We start from the raw sequence: 21,750 nt of genomic DNA, 5'->3' as shown, positions 1-21,750 counted from the left end.
CGGAAACCCAGCAACAATTTTCCAGGGAGGCACGTTTAAACTCTGACCTTTGATCATTAACGAAACAACTGGCTGAAACACATCAATTATTGCACATAGATCTATAGCAAAATCTTGACCTCTGAGTTGGTATTTTGTCTCCTCACAATCATCCTTTTTATCTTCTCGATTTGCACTGTATGTCGTAACCAAAGTAGGATAACTATTGTAAATTTTCTTCCATTGATCGAAAGCAGAACTAGAAAATCGCGTGGTTTCATATGTCACAGTTTCGAGCGCTTTTAATCCTTGAATTTCGGAATACGTCTTGTACTCGGCATGTCCTCGGCCACTTCCAAATAATGTGTGCAAGCGATTAGAGCGTTTGATGATAAGCTTGATAAAATTGGAAGACAAGGAGTTTTCACGTAGCTCAACGATCGCTAGGTCTAGCCACTGGGATGCATCCCAAGGAAGAAGAAACTATGGATCTGGTTTTTGATGCATCCCCAAAAGCTCGTATAGTTTCGTTTGAAATGTACTCGCTTAGTATTGTCCATCAGCATGAACAAAAAGAAGCAATTAGAAAATGAAAATAAGCAAATGGAGAACGTGTTTAGCAAATTACTTACACATCGACTCAGTCAGCTCTCATAATAACATCCTACCTCGCAACAACCTTAAATCCGAGCTAGTTAGCTGCAATGATCGTTTTAAAATTTCAATTACTTGTACGGCAAGATCTTCTCCATAACCTCCTCTAATAGTGTCTTCGTCATCGGAATCTGCATCTCTGTACTAGTACACTAGTGGAGCATCAATTGGCATCGCAGTGCGTTTACCATTCACCGGTAAAAAGATCATTATGGCCTGATTCGTGTCTCTGTGAGGAGTAGATTTGTCTGTTGCAACTGAAAAGTAGGGCGACAATCTAGTATTTACCAAAGGTTTTTGTAGAAACGATACCGCTTGCTTAATGACGTGGACATATGCAGCCTTTATGATATTTGGTAACTGCTTTCTATAATGTTGGAAGATAGACAGCTGAGATTAATGACAAAATACCTGCGATACAAAAAAAACCCTTAAAATCAAACCTTCCATGTCCGATAGTCCCAACGTCTACTCCACAAAAGGAAAGGAATGCTACCAATGACTCGTACGATAAAGCCGCAGTCTTGATCTTACATATTTCTATTCCTGCAGACACCAGCTTAACGTTAGCGTCAATGTTTCTTTCCTTTCGTTGTTTCTGACTCAAATGATACTGTAAGGCCTTCATATGGAATTGACCAGCATTTCGCGTTGAACTACAGTTGACATGTTCGAGGATATTGTTCTTAAAACTGTACCATTCTTGGTTGGATCCTTGTGAGTACTTTTCAGTCCGAGCAACATCATAGATCAGACCAAGGCCCCAGGACTTGTTTAGACCATTCCTAAAAGTTAAGGAAATGTGTTAATCAAATTACATCTATAAACTTTGTATTCTACAATTAGCAATCACTTGCATTTTTAAAATAGGATTTCCTTTGATATATTCGTGGCAAGGAACACAGGTTACGCGACATCCATCTGTCAGAATATCGACTTGTAATTGTTCGCAATTGGACAATTTCACCAAATTGCTGGCAGCCTTCACACCAGCATCGCCAACAGCTTCTATCTCGGTTGTTATGGGATTTTGGCTTGATCTTCTTCTAACAACACCATCCATGTTTAATGCCTGTAATCTGACTAGAATTTGGTTGATACCATCCTCAATTCTAGCAATAGGATTGTCTGATACGTCATCAATCTCGGTGGAGCATTGGCATTCAGAGATGGTGATGGTCGTTTTCGTCTAAATATGGCACTCCATTTTTCCTAAATGAAGATATTTAGTATTTCTTTAGAATAATCTTAGAATTCATTCAGAGAAATTTGAAAAATGATGAAAGGACAATGCTCACCTCAGCTGATTGTTGCAAATTTACATTGACAAGTTCGTTTGTCTAATCTTCCTCAATTTCAGAAGTCATTTTCAGAGCATGTTAAAAAGCAGAAGAGGACCGAAATGGGGTTTTAAAAAGCGTGAATGCCTCTTGTTTTTTATATAGTTATTTATTGATAACGTGATTACAAGTTGTCCGTTAGACAACGTAATCCCAAGTCCAAATGTGCTAAGTGCCAACCATGTACTTATCATATCAAAATAAACCCACCAATAAAATAAGTCTAACAGTAACTTAATACTACTTTCAACAGTGGTGACACCGACTTTATGAAATTATAGCCAGTGGCGACGCCAGCGGTCATGCAGGTGATGCAACAATGCATGACTAAAAGTTTTCCCAAAAATGTTTAAAATTGAACGTAAAATTGTTTGAAAAATAATTTCACATTAAGTTTTAAACATCTATACGCATATACTTTTTATTTTTTAGGCGAAATAATATTAATCTAAGGCTTCTTTCCAAACGTCGAACTTTACATGCGCCGAACGCATTTCAGGCAAAGAAAATGAGGCAAATTCCTCATTATCTTTTGCTTTTAATGCATTCGGCACTTGTAAAGTTTGTCGTTTGAAACGGGCCTAACACCACATTCTAACAACGCGTTCATATTTCATAGCGCGTGGATCTTGTAATGAATACTATAAATACTGCTCTGTAAAATAATAGAATCACTTAAATCAGTTCGTTCATTTAAATTCATTCATGTTATTCATGACAAATAACACGAACTCAACATGGGGACGCATGCTGACGCCTGATGCATTTGCTTTGCTATATTTTGAGGAAAAAAGAGGATTTTTCAAAGTATGCGCCAACCACGGTCCGCGATCGATAATTTAATTGACAGTTCTGTGCAGCCGTGGGCGAAATTTGAGATATTCACATCCAATTCAAAGGGAAGTTATGCGTTGAGAAATGACATTTTTATAAGCAGTAACTTCCGATATTTTAATAGCAACAAAGGCTTACAAAGCAAGATTCAGTCTCTTGCAATATCACACACTGTATCATCAATCTTCCTTAAATTACTATTTTTCCTTTCAAAGACTTTGAGACGTACATGTTTGACACAACAAAACACTGAAAACAGCCTATGTACACCAAGATTAGCGATACTTCGTATATTAATTTGATATTATTATGCTTTGATCGTCATATACGCACCAGTGCAACATAAAATTTATTTTGCACACCAGCACACCAATTATTTCTTACGTCATTGTATTGTGTGTACAGGAAATGTGTATTGTCATTGTGAATTAGTGTGAAGTGAAATGTTTTTAGTTGAGATGTGCGATTTAGGTGTGATAAAACAATACAATGACGTAAGAACCAGATAACAAATACGGCTAACCTGACGTTTACTCCTCATTTGACTCTGAAGATGACTACCGCTAAGGTTGTCGAAACGTCAGTCAACAACAACAAAAACAGTCCTTCTCAGGACTATACCAACCTGGACGATCTACATTTACAAACATGTAACGATACTCCCGGGTTCAAACCATTTACAATAACATTGAATTAGTTATTAAAATGTTCGCTGTTTCGCCTTTTGTCAGGGATTCATCAGCATATCTAGAAATCTGACTGTCGTTTTTATTTGACAACCTGACTCTGACATGGACATCTACATACCATCACAAACTGCAAAGAGTAATTATCAATCTAGAACTTTTAAAACATTTTAAAGGGAAAAGGTCCCCAAAATTAAACAAGATAAACAATATGCACCATCCTCTGATAGGAAATAACAAAACCATTAAAAATCTTCAAATCACTCATATCTAAAACTCTCTCGTTCTGATAACGGAAGGGAGGGAAAACATAATTCTTTTGAAACCTAAAAACATTCCCAACCAGATTAGAGATCTCATTGGTAGATATACTTTTAACCATTTCTCTCAGATTAGAGATCTCATTGGTAGATATACTTTTAACAATTTCTCTCAGATTAGAGATCTCATTGGTAGATATACTTTTAACCATTTCTCTCAGATTAGAGATCTCATTGTTAGATATACTTTTAACCATTTCTCTATAAAGGGATGCATATAATGAATTATTAGGTGCATGCCTTGTTTTGCAATCAATTGTTTTAAGCTTTCTTGTAAATGCACAGATTCAGAGAAATATTCTGGCATAGTACAACTAATAGAAGCCGCACTGGATTGAGCATTATTTTTCATGCGATACCTTTACAGCAATGGCTGCTACTTCAACAAAAGTCCTAATCGTTGTTTCTTCTTTCGAAAAACTTTGAAAATAGTACCTTTCTCATTTGCTGAAATTTTTTGGTCTCCGCATGAGAAATATGTGAGGTGGAATTACTACAATTTGAATTTTTCCTCCGAACCCTTTGCTGCTGATGTTGCTTCAAGGCAACAATCATCAAACGCGATGGCCTTGATTCGCGAAAAAATTCATGCAGCAAAGTGTTACACACGTACAAAACTATGGCGTACGTGCGACGTACGTGCCCGAAAATTTTCTCGAAGTTCATGCAACGCAAAGCACAACATGCGCGATAAATTACATACGGCAGTTAGCTAGTAACAGCTGCAATCCACTACAGATGTGGCTATGAGCGAGTTTTCCTTAATTGACCCTTTCCTGCATGGTATTGCCCATTAATTATTCATATTCAAACACAAACCTACGCATAACTGATAACGATTATAACGGCATTTTAAAACAAAAGTTCAAATAATCGACAATTTAAAACGCATCAGCAAAATTTCCTAAAACTTTCTTATCTTGAAGAACATGTGCCATATTTTAATCCTTTGTGTTCTAATAGTATTTTAGCTGCGTCATTTCCGTGCGCAAGCTTTTTCAAAAGTGCTTTTCGGGAACAGAATTTTTACCCAGAAAAGATTATTATTTTCGAAAATTTTATAGTTAGACTAACCATTAGAAGTTTAACTATACCCATTTACACGAAAGGGTTTTGCAAATTTTACGCGTTGATGACTATAGTGACGTTTTCTAAACTGTTCAGTTTTTGTGGGTAGCCGCTGCGCATGCTAGATAGCTCTGTATTGAAAGAGTTGGGACACTTATTGCTCTTTGCATTCTGCGTAAAGATTGGGTAAATGTGGTCACATGGGTATTTTAGCCGCCATTTTTGTTGAAAAAGCGGGAAGTTTAACTATTGTTTACATAGGAGATTAATTACAAAGTTCTTTTAAAATGGTTTCATGTTGCGCGGTTGATTCCAGCATTGGAAAAAAAGATGGATATAGAATGAACGCGGTCTCGAGTGGTAAAAAGAACATTTAAAAGAGAAAGAAAGGGCTCTGCGCAATAAGTCACTTCAATCCAACATCTACCTCTCGTCTTAGTCATCATGCCATGAAATGATTTTACTTGTGTTATTAGAATATCAATTAGAATAAAACGTTTTTTAGAAGGATTGATTACTTGTATCATATCTCGTGTACCAACTTGTTTAAGTACAGTATTGTTATAAAAGTGACACTATTGAAATTATAGATTCTCGTTTAATTTTTCTCGTGTACGCTTTAGGAAGAATTAAATGATTTCTGTAGTGTAACTTTTTTGGTGGATACCCTGTATATTCGTTGATAAACCTTCTTTCAAAACTCTATGATTTTGTAAACGGCTTCGTAAATAAAAGTGATAATTTTATGAAAATGCACTTTGAAGCGAGTCAGTTTGAGCCAATTATTCTCCGTAAATTGAAGCCAAATGCAATTCCCATTCTGTTTTCACATCAAAAACTAGTACTTCGTAGAAAAAGTCCAAGAAAACGAATTTTTAGAACAACGGGCAAGTACTTGCTGTGTGTCGTAAATGTTTCTTCGGTATGTGTTGACTTAAAAATCTCTCTAATGCTTCAGAATCTTTCTAAACCTTGTGCAAAAATCAACTCCGTTAAACGCTAACACGGTTGGGCAAGCAATTTTGTTGAAGAGAGCGAGATCGGTGAACTAATGCAATCTGAAAACTACGATGAAAACTGTTCTAAAGGCAAATCTTTTGAAGAACTTGAAATTAGAAGATGGTGTGAAGAATTTGTAAAACTGCAAAATAAGAACAAGAATCTTCGTAACAATTTATCAGCTATCTTCAACGATGATCAACTTTTCTCACTAGAAAAAAATTGAAATGAAAAACGTACACAGGGTAAACGTGATTTGTTTTAACATTTAAAAATATTGTATTCATGTGATGAGGAGAGCAATTTTTAATTTACTAAGTTCTATAAATGGTATAATTTCAGTCTTTTGGTGCAATTCCACCATTGAGCAAGCCACACAACTAAGATATTCCTGTGGAACAACTGGCTATAACATGTTGTTGGACTTTAACTAGACACTACCCTCGATTCGCACATCAAATCGGAGAATGCAACACATTGGTTTCTCAGCTGGTATAATTTCTGAGGCTTGTTTAGCACTTGCCGAGAAGGTATACTTGCATAACTAACAAGTTATTTTAAGCAGTTATCCGTACACCTTTAATTATGTTCTTACATACAGTTACTCTTCTAATATTTCATACCAAGACAAAATCCATGACAGATGAAAAGCGTGACAGTTATCTTCTACTAGATCAAACGTCCTTCAAATCTTCATATGACTTTGATCAAAAACAGGCTCAGTAAAAGGACAATGTACCATTTCTGGGAGCAAATACAAATCAATGGTAGATGTTATGGCAAATCAAGCATTTGTCCTGATGTTATGTGGCTTGACAACCAGATGGAAACAGGCGGTAGCTTACTACATTACAGGAGACTCTTTTAATGCTGTTAAGATCAAGCAAATAATAATTGTTATAATAGAAAAAGCGCATGAAAGCAACCTTAAAGTCATGAATATCACAATGGATATACGAGGTGGTAATCAGGTAATTTTAAGAAAATTCGGTATATCCTGTAAATTTTCAAAAGAATACGAACAATTGGTATTATCTAATTCATGCTCTCATCCTGTGGTTGAAAACATGCAACTAACCTTCATGCCAGATGTTCTACACTTGTTGAAATATTTCCGCAATCACTTGAACCAAAAACAAGTTATTTATCTACCAGATTATGTGGTTCGTGACAACAACCTACCAAGTAATGCAGTTACAATACGCTTTGTTAAAGAGCTGGTTGACCATGATTAAATGCACAATATGAAAGTAGCACCACACTTGGACGATAAAGCTTTAAATCTATGTCATTTCAACAAAATGAAGTAAGCTTTGCGAAGAATCTCTTGTCAAGAAAAATAGGAGCAGCAATTCAATACCTGATTGAAGAAGAAATTATAAGTAAAGAAGCTTCAGCAACAGCTTTGCAACAGAGGTTTTGCAACCAAATTGGTGTGTGGTATGACACAATGCATGCCTGGAAAGGAAACATCATCTTATGAAACAGACAAAACAGCTGACAAAATATCTTTTCTTGACATAAAGCTTCCAAAGAGTTGTCTTAATGACAATCCATTATGTATAGACGAACAACATTGTGATGATGATTGATTTGAGCAAGAATAAAGAACTATAAAGCCTAGAACATCTTGGTGGTTACTTAGTTCAGCAGTTCATCAAACTCAACAAACATTGTGAAAACTTGCATTAAGGTTTCGAGAAAAAACCGCCCGCTTCCACTGGAGAACATGATTACCAAGTAAAAGCCCAATCATTTACGCAGTTAAGGGATTATACCATAACATCTTTAACTTACATCTTACGTGCTGTTAAAGATCTTCTACGTGTGCAGAGCAGTTGTTTACAAAAACGCAAGATCAAATACTTCCAAAGCAGAACGTTGTAACTTTCCTTATTGAAAACTGTAAGCAAATCCTTGCTGAAACGAGCATTCCAGATTGCCACAACAAAATTGCTGAAAAGCTTCTTTACAATTCGCAAGCGAATTTTCATTAAGACCCCGTTTACACTAGGGCTAAAGTTTTCGGATTCATCGCAAATCTGGGATGTTTTATGTCGGATTTATTTTCTGTTTACATTTGCAGTCATAAATCCGGAATGGCCGCACACGAGCACGACACAATTGACTTTGTGGTATATCCTACTGTAGCTCAGTTCGGTAGTCCACTGGGTTAAATTAAAGCTGTTCTAATAGCACGATATCCATACTACCTTTAACAACTAAATTCAAAGATACTGATCCCTGTCGCTCTGTAAACATGCAAAAAGCCAAAATTTGTCTTCTCTACCTATAACGCTATATTGTATATGCTGGCTTTTGGAACAAAATGGCGGACGCTTAGTTTACTTCTGGTGTCCTAACTCCTACAAATAGAGGAGTTAGGACACCAGAAGTAAAACTATGTAATCCATGAACAGGAAATACAAAATACTTTCGATCACTTGCAATTATTGAGCAAAGCGTTTACTATAAAACATTGTTTGCAATAAACACAAAATCTTTGGAAATGTATAGACTTTTCAAGACGTGATTAGAAAAAAATTAAAAACACGACCCGATGGCTAAAAACACAATTAATTCCCTGTATAATTATGTTGAATAATCATGTCATAAGGCCTCCCCGAGCTAGCGCTGCCCTCCAATAAGCGCCGTACGTGTGGTGAGAAAATTAATACCGCTACACTTGTTCGAACAAATACGGCTTACATCCAAGACACGTCAGAAAACGTTTTTAAAACTTAACTGTAAGAAAATGGCTTTAAGTGAAAAAATCCTTTAAAAGTCGGAAGAAATCTAAATGACGTTATTTCCTTGATGCGATTCTTGAGAGCACATGCATTTTAGACGTGCAATCTAAGCGTTCGAAAAATGCAGAAATGGTGAAACACTCACTTAATTTTAGTCCTATAACTAAAGTTAATTTTTAAATATTAAACGAGTTTGGTGTAAATGATATCAAATATACAATTTTATTTGAATTATGTTCATTTACCTACTTCATTTAGTCCTATTTAGTTGATAGGCTACCCACTGGTATGCATTGCGTACCTATTTTTTGATAGCTAGCTACAACCCCGGTGAGTTTTGAGTTTCGAGCGATGCACTTTAAAAAACAGGCCTCTCTTTGGCGCAACAAAATGAAATGTTGATTATTGCTAAAGAAGTAAATGGAAAATTTTAAAATTTTAAAGTAGCCCCGCTTGGTGTATGCTTAACATTTAAAGTTAATAAACGTAGCTACTTGTATTTTAGATTTTGTATTTGCAGTTAAAAATATATATTTTCATCAAACCTGCAGGCTGCAGCTACTAGTACTGAGCATATGGAATATTAGCAAGAGTTAAGCGTGCGACAATAAGAGTAAAATTGTTTCAAAATTTCAACCAGCAGTTTTCAGCAACAAAGTATTTTAACATACTGGTTCAAACCAGGGTGCTAAATGAAGCACCTCCATCCATTTTATGTGCCATCATTTTTTCTGTAGGTCACAACTTTCAAAATAACAAATACTCGCTATGTTTCACGACAAATTCTAAGTTCCAGTTGCCACATTTTATACACGTATAAAGCTTGTTAACACTCGAGTATTTATACAATAATATACAGAATACTCAACATAACACCGTACAATTGACTCTATGTTTCACGACAAATTCTAAGTTCCAGTTGTCACATTTTATACACGTATAAAGCTTGTTAACACTCGAGTATTTATACAATAATATACAGAATACTCAACATAACACCGTACAATTGACTCTATACAGAGACAAAATTACCAAGTATTGGTTGGGTTCTCTTCAGATAATCGTAAAGATAATTCTTAATTCTTGCTTATGCTATCGCATGCTTAAATCTTGCAAATATTTTATATGCTCAGAACAAGTAACTGCAGCATGCAGGTTCAGTATAAGCCTAATAAACTCCGTCTGTGTAAGCGTTTTTGCTAAGAAAAGGCTCCGAAGACAATTTGAAGTCTATATGTGTTTCTGAGCTATAGTGAAATGAAATAATTTGAAAAATAGAGTGCCAAAATTTATTAAATGAGAGCTCAGTAATGGCAGCCGAGTAATAGCAGGTTTGAATACAAAAAAACCTGGATTATGATGGAATTTTCCGCTAAAATTTGGAGAGTATGCTTAACAACTCTTCATTTTATAAATTGTAATAAAATGTTGACTCAATTTTTCGTCACAGTGTCACTTTAACTGCTCCTAGCAAAATAGGTGATTTGAATGTCATGTCATGGCGCCATGTTGGCGGTCAAGTAAAAAAACACTTTATCTACTATTGTGTGCACCAGCATTTGTGAGCGAGCCACAATGTTTGATAATTACATGAAGATGGGTTGCAATCTAAAAATATGATCAATCCAAAGTCGACTTTATCATCGCAAACATTCCAGTAATAAGTTAAACATTGCAGTAATAAGTTAACGACTAAATGTACTTTATAGCATATCCTTAGGTTTTGGCTGTCAACTTTCTTAATAATCTAACAACAAAAAATAAACAATATTGAGAAAAGTTACGAATAGCTATAATGATAATGAAAAAGAATGAAAACTATCGCAAATACAAAAAACATATACAGATAATAGGTTTTTTTTAAAAACATGATTTTGTTCTCACTTTGCCCATACTGCGTTAGACATTTTAATAAAACTCGTGACGTGTCAAATAGAAATTCTCAGAAAACTGTTTTGAAAAAGATCTTAGGTGCAACCACAAAACAATCTCAATGTTGTATTACTCACTCGATAGCAATCTTGCCAAAACAAGCCAAGATTAGCTAATTTGCAGCATATGAGAACATGCAGGCGTAGGAAGACTGGGGTCATTTTCATGTATGCATGTTATAAGCCTTTGAAAACACTGGATTTCAAAAGAACTTAACATTACGTATAATTAATAGATATGTCCCCTTAAAAACCAAAAACTAACGATATTCTTACGCCCATATTTAAGAACACTTAGGTTTTCGTAAGCACTTTATCTTTATCTTCCTTTTACATCGCGCCCTCTAACGACTATGTGCCCAACAAACAAAAATCCATTCTATTTTCTACACCTTCCCATCATTAACATAATTTCAGGTAACCTTGACATTACTCATCTAGCTTTTAATTCTTTTTCGAGATAATGTTTTACCTAATAGAATGTATCCATTTTCGAAGACACTATGTAGTTTCTTGGGGGAAGATCTGTGTTTTGTTAAACAGTCTGAAGCTGCTTATTAGACTCCACACATTCAACGTCTATAATTAGCATGCTATCCAAACGTTATTTAATAGCTGACAGTTCCTGGTGCATTCAATTCGAAGAAGTGCAATGAAGAAGTGGGTTACTCATATCTACACTAATCCGAAATACACAATTGACATGTACAAATTACCTCTGCATGCACAATACGATGGCGTATGAACCAGACAACAAATACGGCAAACCTGACTTTTACTCCTCACTTGATTCTGAAGATGACTACGGCGCTAAGGCTGTCGAAACGTCAGTCAACGTTAACACTAACAGTCCTCCTCAAGACTCTACTAACATGGACGATCTACATCTAAAAAAGTATACTCCCACGCTCAAACCATTCACTGTAATAAAAGGACTTGCAATTTATCACTCATAAAAATTTCACATGCAAAGGCAGAATTGCTGCGTCATCCATATTGTAAATACTTGTTTAAGAGTTATAATAAGCGTTCAATAAATTTCATCGACATTTGTTTTGTGCTATTGACTTTCATTTAATGTACTACATAATAAAGTGTTGTCATTGAATATGCCTTCATTTTTTGCCTAAATGATTGGCAAGTGCTGGATTGAGGTATCTATATTTTAGCGTTCATTATTCTGGGGAGAAACACTAGTTGTCGGATCGCCTTTATAATATAGCTATTACATGCAAGCTTTTGATAGGTTAAACTCGAATTATCATAAGCAATGGCTAGTGAAGCAGAAAAATAATTGACACCATACTTCCCACTCTATCTTTCATTAAAAAACAGACACTGATTAAGGCAATGTCATGTCTTGAGCGGCTTTCACGAAAAATTTTGTTTTTGAAAGCAATTCAGAGATATAGACAAATTATGGCCTTGTGGGGCGACAGTGCCTTGTTTCGCATCGAGAAATTCGTATGGGTCATTGACGGAAACAAAAGATTTAGGAGGTATCAGTTGACAAACTGTACTACAAGGTGGAAAGAGAGAAAGGCTGACGATCTCAGTGTTTTTCTTCATTCCAAAACCAGTCTCCAATACTACACAACTTTATATGGATGCCTAAGAAACCTATGATGGACAATTTATTTTAAGACTTTTGAAGAAGATGATGACTGATTGGCAAGTTGAGCTTGTTAAGTCATTTTCTGTGTCCAATAAATATGTAAAAATACTTACGCAGTTAGTTTGTATTCAATAAGAACTATCGTCATGTTTAATCAAACAATCAAATCAACTTCACAACAAAGTTTTTGAAATCGAAATGTCTTCGAAATAAATTCACCTAAGCTCAAAAAATTACGTCTGCAATGAAGCATGCAGGATACGGCCAATTCAGAATCGTAAAGATTATAGGATTTACTTTATGCCTTACTCAGTTTATCTCTGTTTCGTTTTCAACGTTCTCATGAACACAACCTTGGAAATATTGTCTTACATTACCTAAGAAAATATGGAACATTGCCACTGGATAGTGATATTAGAGAGAAAATTGGGATCTTACGTTTTTAGGTCTTTCAAGGTTTGTACTTCTGAAGTCATCAAAACACCGTCGTCACACACAGTGATGTACAGCGATTGAACATAATGAACTGTCCTATTGATGCAACCATTTGGATTGTACACCATCAACATGTCTCGTTCTATTACCGGAATCTAATTACCGGAATTGTGTTACTAGAAAGTACGTACTTCATTCACAATTGTCTCTCTGGTATTACACTTATCTTATTTGAACATTGCTCTCTGGTATTAAATTCTAAAAATTGATGTATGGAAGTTTGCTATCGTTTTCCTTCTCTTCGGTGAGATATTATTGGGATAAAGTAAATGGTTTGAGCCCGGAAGTATCGCTACATGTTTGTAAATGTAGATCGTCCAGGTTGGTATGGTTCTGAGAAGGACTGTTTTTGTTGTTGTTGACTGATGTTTCGACAACTTTAGCGGTAGTCATCTTCAGAGTCATTTTTCGACAACCTTAACGGTAGTCATTTAGTAGTCATCTTCAGAGTCTTTTGACTCTGAAGATGACTACTAAGGATGTTTAAAGCCAGTCAACATCAACAACAACAGTCCTTCTCGAGACTACACTAAACAGGACGATCTACATTTACAAATATTGTTTTCTAATAATATCTCATTCATGACCCGCGTCGCCGTGACAACAGACGTCACGTGATCCACTCCTTCTTAACATACTGTGATGGCAGGCATGTAAAACAGAAAGTTCCACCAACCTTTGGGATCTCTTTTCTCCAAAAACCTCTGAAATCCCTCCAGTTCCTCTCTGTCTTTCATCAAACTTTCAAAGCTCACTCCGTCGGGAGAGTCTGGTAACGAGTTTTTAACATCTTCCACACCGTACTTTCCACTTTCGAAATTTTCTTTTCCTTCTTGATCGTCCAACTGTCGAAAGATAGACGGTAGATAGTTGGATGAACGAAATTTCATCATAAAGACTAAAGTCAGTTGGGGAAAGTAAAACGATAAAACGATAAATATGATGTTAAAATTATGATTTCATTGAAAAGAACACGTTAAATGACGGTGAGTTTAATCACAACTCTGCATTCTCAAGATTTGTGGAGGAAGTGACGTCACTTTTGCACAATGAGAACTTCTGCATAGGTGTTTCATTCAAATTATAAATTTGCAGCTACTTATTATGCAACGTGAGGTCACTCTCCATACACGGGAAATCACACAACTTTAATAAGTTGAGAATGCAAAGAGATATGACAAAACTGTTTTACAAAGTCCACTGTCAATTTACAAACTCCTTTCAATGAAACTATAATTTTAAAAGCTAATTTTTTTCTTTATACTGGTCCTTAACGTCTGTCAACTAGAAGTCTAGAACGAATTGGAATGACTTCATAAAAGCAGGTTCACCCCAAGAATACTAACATACAGTAGACCATTTCCGGGGGGGTTATGCGAGTGAGCACCCATGCATGTGTCAGAAGCGTGCGCCCCCTGGATAGATTCAAATTGGCTCACAGAAGATTTTAACGAAACTCTATTCAGAGAGGAGAGAAAAACAGAGCGTTGGAAGTTTAGAAACACGTGAAACGCAAAATTGAAAATTCATAGTTTTACAATGAACTTACTTCGTTCGATGACAAAGATATTTTTCGTCGTGACTTGTTGTCGTTCAATTTCACCGTAATGTAACGCAACTGGTCACTCTTTGGTATCTAAGATATGAAACTTCGTTTATACTGATCAGCGTTAATAATTAGATCATATATCTGTCTCAGCCTCCCCCCCCCAATCTCGTCTGCGTTCTTACTATACAACTTCCCACACTATGTATCTTTATCATGGAGTTTTTGATTAATTCATAAATTCCTCACCCTATATTTTCTCTGTTTCACACGATATTTCCCTGTTTCACACTCTCCGTTTCACAAATTTTTCCATTCTCTGTTTCTTTCACAGTATTCCTCCGTTTCCACGATATTTTCCTGTTTTCCAGTATTCCTCCGTTTCCGATATTTCCTGTTTCACATACTCTCTGTTTCACATATTTCCCTGTTTCCACACAGTAATCTGTTTCCCATGTTTCGTTTCACACATTTTCCCCTGTTTCCATTCCCTCCGTTTCCATTTCCATTTCCATTCCCTCCGTTTCATTTCCATTTCCTGTTTCACATTCCATTCCATTCTCTTTCCATGATATTTTCCCTGTTTCACTGTCTCCCTGTTTCACCATTCCCTGTTTCACATTCCTCTGTTTCACATTTTCCTGTTTCCTCTCTCATTTCCTTTCCTCTGTTTCACAGATTTTTCCCTCCATTTCCTCCCTCCGTTTCACACGATATTTTCTTGTTTCACACAGTACTCCCTCTGTTTCACACGATATTTTCCCTGTTTCACACAATACTCCCTCTGTTTCACACGATATTTCCCTGTTTCACACAGTACTCCCTCTGTTTCACATGGCGTACTTAGGTCGTACTTAGCTGATTAGTTCATATGGACAGAGCTCGAATTCCATATTAAATATACAGTAACATAATACGGTGTTAATGTTAGACAATTCATCATTGCCCTTTAGTGAAAGCATCCCGCTTTTCACTGGAAAAGAATGAATCTAATAATCTTTTTTTTGGGCTACGCTGTTTTAGTCATGATACACGAGAAACTAAAATAAGTTTATTGTACAGAAAATTTTTACAAGTAGTATTGAAGGCAATCGTTTGTCAAAAAAATTAACGAATTTTATTATTTGCAGTTTAGCTCCAGGTCTATACTTTATACTATGGTGTATTCTAACTTAGAAAGTATTTTGATTGAAAATCAAAGATTCGTTCAACATTTCCTTCATGAGCATTATTCCCGACAAGATATTATTTGTTGCATTAATAAGCAAGGCACGTGCCTTACATATTTGCACCACAAATAGTTGAAATAATTATGTGACCTTTCGGTGGGCAACGACATTAATTGGGGGGATGTATATTCATATAATCAGTTGTACCATACTGATTTCTTTTGAAATTCAAATCACTTTTAAAAGCTCACAATATATTCTCACAAATGAAACAACGACACTACTGGTTGGCAACGACTGCAGTGAATGACTAGAGCAAAGTAAGTATACTCAGGTCAATTTATAGCTCATTTTGCTCTCTGGTTAAATTGAATGGAAAATCATTTAACGTCTGTTGGCCTATTTTTAGTCCTCTGTGCTCACTTCCTGCAAAAAAACGATAGATTTCTAGATTTCTTCGTACTTATAAATTCTGAAAGTTAAATAGCGTGACTTGTTGACCATGGCAACACCACTTATACTTGAGAGCTTTAAATTTGACTTTTCAAGCACGTAACATTTATATAATGCTACATAACATTGTTTTAATGATATACGATAGCTTCATTTAAGATTAAGTTGAATATTTAAAAAATAGAAACCATTTTCCGTGTTTTAAAAGAGTCATAAAAACACTCGTGAACTCGTGTTTGCCACGCAATGTTTCAACAACTTAATAGGTGCTGAAGTGTTTCAATAACTTAATACGAGCACAAGTGTTTCAATAACTTAATAGGAACACAAGTGTTTCAACAACTTAATAGGAACACAAGTGTTTCAATAACTTAATAGGAACACAAGTGTTTCAATAACTCAATAGGAACACAAGTGTTTCAATAACTCAATAGGAACACAAGTGTTTCAACAACTCAATAGGAACAAGTGAAATGTTTTTTATTTCGTTAATACAATAACCTTTCTAAAACTATATTAAAAAAATAAATTTGCCGACTCTTGTCGTTTATGCTTGTATTTTACCTTTTTAAATTTCCCGCGCAAAACACACATCCTGCGACATTCAAGCAATGGATGTAGAGAGTTGAAGGGTACTCAGTGCTCACCTTACCACACACTAAGAAATTCCAACGATATATTGAACTTCTGTCATATTTTTCTATGTAGAGCCATGAAAATAAACCAAAAAGTACAGAGAGTTTTAAAAATAGAATTTAATGTAATGTTTCGTCTTTATTCAAGACATCTTCAAACAGTAAATTGTCTTCACTCAAAACATCTTTATAATAATGAATAGTGCTGCCTGCATTGTGTATAAAGTCAGCTTTTGAAATCAGGGAGGCAAAGTTGAAGTGCGCTAGCGCTAGTGTTAGTACGATAAGAGATTGTTACAATAAATTCAATTTTACAATTTTTCTGGTCTATTTCTATGGCTCTAATCAAAACTGTAATGTTGGGCATTAATTTTTATAACACAAATTCCATTTCCTCTCGGCAAGTCTCTCGCTACAACTTTATGTTGGGCATTTATAATATATTTTTGTTATCCGAATTCGATTTCCGCAAGGAACGTCTTTCTCTACAGTATCGCGCGCATGCTATGCATTATTTTATGGTCCACCGAAATTTATTCTTTTGCATTCTTCTGCTTGCCCACCATTTTACATCGAATTGAATTTCAGGAACATGCACAGAAGTACGATGTTTGGCCAGGCATGGCGAGGATGCTTGGGTCAGACGGATGTACATTAACATGAAAGCATTTGCAAACTATATTTTTCAGGTTTCTGACTATACTATGAAGCATAAATTTGATTATTTACTTCAGAGGCAGTTCTATAGTTGCAACTAAATACGACGTTAAGATTAAACAAAAATTCAATTAAAGTAACAAAACATGCATTAAAAAGCAAGCCAAGAGTCGCTTGCTTTTTAATGACGACTTCAATAACAACAAATGCCTGCATAAAACAGCGAGTTAAGAAGAACTATAACTACCCTTTTCCTTATGAATACTCCAGTATTAGTATGATTTTCCAAAATAATTAATTTTTCGCTCTCAATTTATGTGATATTATCAACGAGTGGAAATTTCGAGCGCGTAATCTATAAAACTGTGAATTATGAAGAAGATATCGATGTTAAAATTGAAAAAGTTTTTTACTTACAAGGTTCTCTTTGTTCAGCTCGACGTTTGTATCTATGAAAGAAAAACGATGCAATTAAACGAAATATGTTAGGAAAAGCAACGTATATCATAAATTCATAGACGTCTGTAAATTATAGTAATGTAGAAGTTCTGACTCAGAATTATATATATATCATTCAGTATTGTAGTAATTGTACTGTTGTTCGAGCCTCGAATTAAAATTAATACCGATGAAGATGTACTCTGAAATACCTTCCATTATGTTCCTTTTTAGAAGCCATCCAAAAATTCATAGCTTAAAATTAATCTTGAAGTGACTTTTTATTGTAAATATTTAAAATTAGGTTTCGGTTGTTGTCCGGACGACGTTATTTCCCATCCTTCATAATTCCATTATATAAAATGGCGCTGCCCACGACCATAGCAGACTGGGCGAATCAACGCGTTCTCTTCAGGTTTCTGACTTCAAGCAAAGCTGTAAAATTGTCGAGGAAATTTTTTCAATCACGTCTGAAAGTATACCTCGGTCTTCTAAAGCTTTAGTTTATTCAGAATATGGCGACCCAAATAAGGTTATCAGGTAAAAATATTCCTGTGAACTGTGAATTTTACCTACGATTTTACACATGGCAATTCATGCAAGGATTTAGTGCTAGCTCCTACACATGCATGTCAATTTTATTATCAGTATCAAAGATGCACTCCACATTAACAAAACTAACCCTGACCTCAATGTTCCAGTTTTTAAATTGAATACAATATTTAGTTCATAATGCGCTCGGACGCTCCCATTAATTTATCTTATTTCCTTATTATTGTTGTAATTTATGTATCATATTACTTTTATATAAACCTTGTATTGTTTATTATTTCACTTATACTGAAGATGGCATCATGAGATGTCGAAACATGTCTATTTTAAAAAAACACGTCGTGTATATTAACTGCGCATTAGCAATAGTGCTTCTACGAAATTATCAATAAATTATCCAAGTTCTGGAGAGACTGTCTCTGTCTGTGAACATACTGCAACCCTCATCTGGATCTGCCACTGATTTCTAATTTGATTTTGTAGTCTACAAGATTATCCTCTACCAGAATTCAACAGAGAAAGTGTTTTTCTAAAAATGTTGGCTTCACCTGTCAATCCAGCTGATTTGAATGTGCTTCAAGGTGGGGAGTGCAATTGATACCATTCTATGCATGCCTCCCTCCTGAAATTCTTAATCCGTCACTTTCTATTTAGGATTGTATCCCATCAAACCTTCCATCCCTGCAGTTGGTGGTAACGAGGGTGTCGGCAAAGTTTTGGCAGTTGGTGATGATGTGAAGTCTGTCCGTGTTGGAGACTGGATATTAATAGGAAATGCTGAACTTGGTATTAGCCATTTATATGAGTTAACTCGATTAGACTTTTTCAGCAAATAGTTTTATTGTATTTTTGATACAAATTTGCAAGGGTAGTTGGATGGAGATGAAGGTATTGAAAGAGAATGATTGCGTCAAAATTCCAATAAAAATGGTCTTTCTATGAAATATGCAGCCATGTTGTCCATAAATACCTGTACAGCTTACAGAAGGTTGAAATACTTTCAACTATTGCAAGAAGGTTTTGTCTAAAATCTCTTTCACAAAATCTCCAACTGCATGGCTTATAAATGTAGAATTGTCTTGCACAAGCCATGCAACGAGACGTTTACAATTGTCACAAATTGAAACTGTACATTTAACGTTGTATCAACCCCAACATCATGATGATAAATTTTATTTTAACCATTGAAGACAGAAAGTGAGAATTGATAATCTTCAATACTTTAATCAAGAAAATATTATTCAAAAAAATTTAATTCCTCAATTCAAAAGAGCTTATGTCAAAATCGTAAAAGTTTTATTGATTTATTTTAATTACAGTTATTGACATGACGTCATGATGTTTTTACATACGGGAATTGTTGACAGTATATAACATTTATTGTCTTTAAGGTCATATGTACATAATAAACGTACAAAAATGATCTCTCACATTTTTCAACTAATGACCATAAAACCCAAATGGTGTTTTTATACATGTGAATTTTTAACAGCATACAAAAGCTATTTCCACGATATTAAAGTGTATTTACAGTTCTTGAAAGCATGTCTAAAGAAAGTCACTCTATAATTTCAACAAAATAATCTTCATCTACAACAACACCATATTATCAAATGACTCACAATGAATGACTTGTCGACATTCTTTCATTTTTATGTAGTGAACGTCTTATTTATAATATTATATAATAACCGGAAGAATTTGAGCAATTTCATTGGTCGAGAGCTATGATCTATAAGAGGACAGACGCACGGAATTGTGGTCACAGAAAATTCCTTGTTTTTAAATGACAAACGAACGGAGAATTTATTTGAATATTTACCTGAATATATCCCTGAATGGGCAAATAAAGAAATTAAGAATGCCCAGTTGAAGCATTGGACGTATTTGAGCAAAAAGAAAAGAAAAAAACCGGTTTTCAAACATTGATTTGCCCGGCGGCTCGTGATCACTCAGTTTTTATCACAATGACGTCATACCCGTGTATCTATAACTGTATAGACAACGGTTAAATGTTATGTATTTGTCAAATAAAAATAACCAAATTATCTAACCATACATTTTTATTAAAAAAGTAAATCATCAACATGAGGTACAATACATAATAATAAGTTTGACAGAGCATCTTACAGTAGTAGCCTAATCTAGAGGATGCCCTGTTTAAATGACAATTTATTTATGAAGATTACAAGGAGAATCTTAGAAAGGAATAAACAAATATTCATGATCAATTAGTATAGAAGCGTTCTTTTTAAATACAAGTCATTTGTGTTATAAAAAGCAATTATACAACGTTTCAGATTATTGCAAAACATAGATAATATTTTACATTCTTTAATAGCAGGAGGTAAGACATTTCAAGAAATAGTACCAATAAATTTAAACATCTTTTGCAAAATTAGTCCAAATTTATTTGTGGTAAATATAAATAATTTCTTAAAGATTGCCTGGTAGAATAAGTATACTTCTTCTGTAGAAAACTATAGTAGGTGGAAACAAGCAATCTTCCTTACGACCATCAACATCTATGTGCAGTTTTATCAACAGGTTTTTGAATTTACTATTAAAGTTTGAGTTGATGTATTCATTCAGGAACATTAAATTTTAAAAATTGAATTCTGCAATCTAAACTGTCAACTATAGCTAAAGTTCCTGTGTTGGAATGCATAGTTATATGAGGCGAGGAATAATCTTCGTTAAATTCAGCGCGCGTTTCACCACTCTTTAAATCTAGAGCAATCAATGACCCACGAAACATTCCAATGTAATAAGATTTGTGTACGATTAGGTCGGAGAACAAATCAAATCCATAGACATTACGCAAAATCTCATTCACATCACCATTCTCGTGAACATTAATTACATAAATGACCATAATTCTGATGCCGTTGCAAAATGCAATGACTGCTTGTTTACTATCACTTATACAGCAGTTGAACCTTAGATCAGTTCCACTTATTTGTTCTTCAACAATTTTTTCAATGACAGCTGTTAAGGGTATTTCTGCAGTATGCCAAGGTTTCAAGTAAAGTTTATTGTTGTTATTTCGCCATTTCCATAATGTGTATTCTGTTTTGTTTACAGTTAAAATAACAGAATTATCAGGTGATACAGCTGCTGCTTTAAATTTTGAACTATGGACAGGAAGTCTTTTGTTGTATTGTATCTCACCCTTGGTAATTTTAACAACTTGAACAAACTTTTCTTCGTCAATACAAACTAAGACAGCACCAAATGTTAAGATTTTCGTAGGTTCAAATCCAATGTTAACATGCTTTGCTTGAGTAGAATCTACAAAATTTTCAGACGAAGTTGATATCTTCGTAAGATGATCAGAACCATCCCATATCCACAGTAAACCATCTGACCACCAACATCCTAATGCATCTTTCAGTTGCATTGGTACAGTTTGAATAATAGTGCAACGTTCAATGCTCCAAATATGAATGTTGACGTGGTCACCAACATCGAAAGCAGCAAAAAAAGATCCATCCGGTGAAAAACAACAACATTTAATTTCAAATTTCTCAAACATAAATGAAGGTCTCCAAAGATGATCAGTTTTGAAAATTTTAAGCTTGGAAAAATACGGCACAACGTAAAATTCCTTAAATGAGATGGGATGGACT

General features: G+C 34.9%; 1 protein-coding gene across 12 annotated transcripts in view; it reads right to left on the bottom strand.

The window, feature by feature from the left end:
• The window catches only part of LOC124451417, a 115,155-nt gene that overhangs the window by 47,284 nt on the left and 46,121 nt on the right, over nucleotides 1–21,750 (bottom strand). Inside the window, exons 6-10 of one of the 12 annotated variants that reach the window (XM_047002035.1) lie at nucleotides 17,782–18,004; nucleotides 17,549–17,580; nucleotides 14,221–14,307; nucleotides 13,348–13,516; nucleotides 6,462–6,624 (exon numbers count right to left, since the gene is read on the bottom strand). The exons of the other annotated variants lie outside the window; for them this stretch is intronic. Of the exons in view, the coding sequence (XP_046857991.1) occupies nucleotides 6,566–6,624; nucleotides 13,348–13,516; nucleotides 14,221–14,307; nucleotides 17,549–17,580; nucleotides 17,782–17,788 (354 nt within the window). The 5' untranslated portion in view covers nucleotides 17,789–18,004 and the 3' untranslated portion in view covers nucleotides 6,462–6,565. Of the gene's footprint in view, nucleotides 1–6,461; nucleotides 6,625–13,347; nucleotides 13,517–14,220; nucleotides 14,308–17,548; nucleotides 17,581–17,781; nucleotides 18,005–21,750 lie in introns of those variants that run through there. 12 annotated transcript variants of the gene reach the window in all.

Source organism: Xenia sp. Carnegie-2017, unplaced genomic scaffold, assembly GCF_021976095.1.
Source record: "Xenia sp. Carnegie-2017 unplaced genomic scaffold, XeniaSp_v1 HiC_scaffold_24, whole genome shotgun sequence".
In the NCBI taxonomy this organism is placed as follows: domain Eukaryota; kingdom Metazoa; phylum Cnidaria; class Anthozoa; order Malacalcyonacea; family Xeniidae; genus Xenia; species Xenia sp. Carnegie-2017.
Note: the sequence above shows the minus strand (reverse complement) of the source record. Positions and strands in the feature narration are given on the sequence as shown.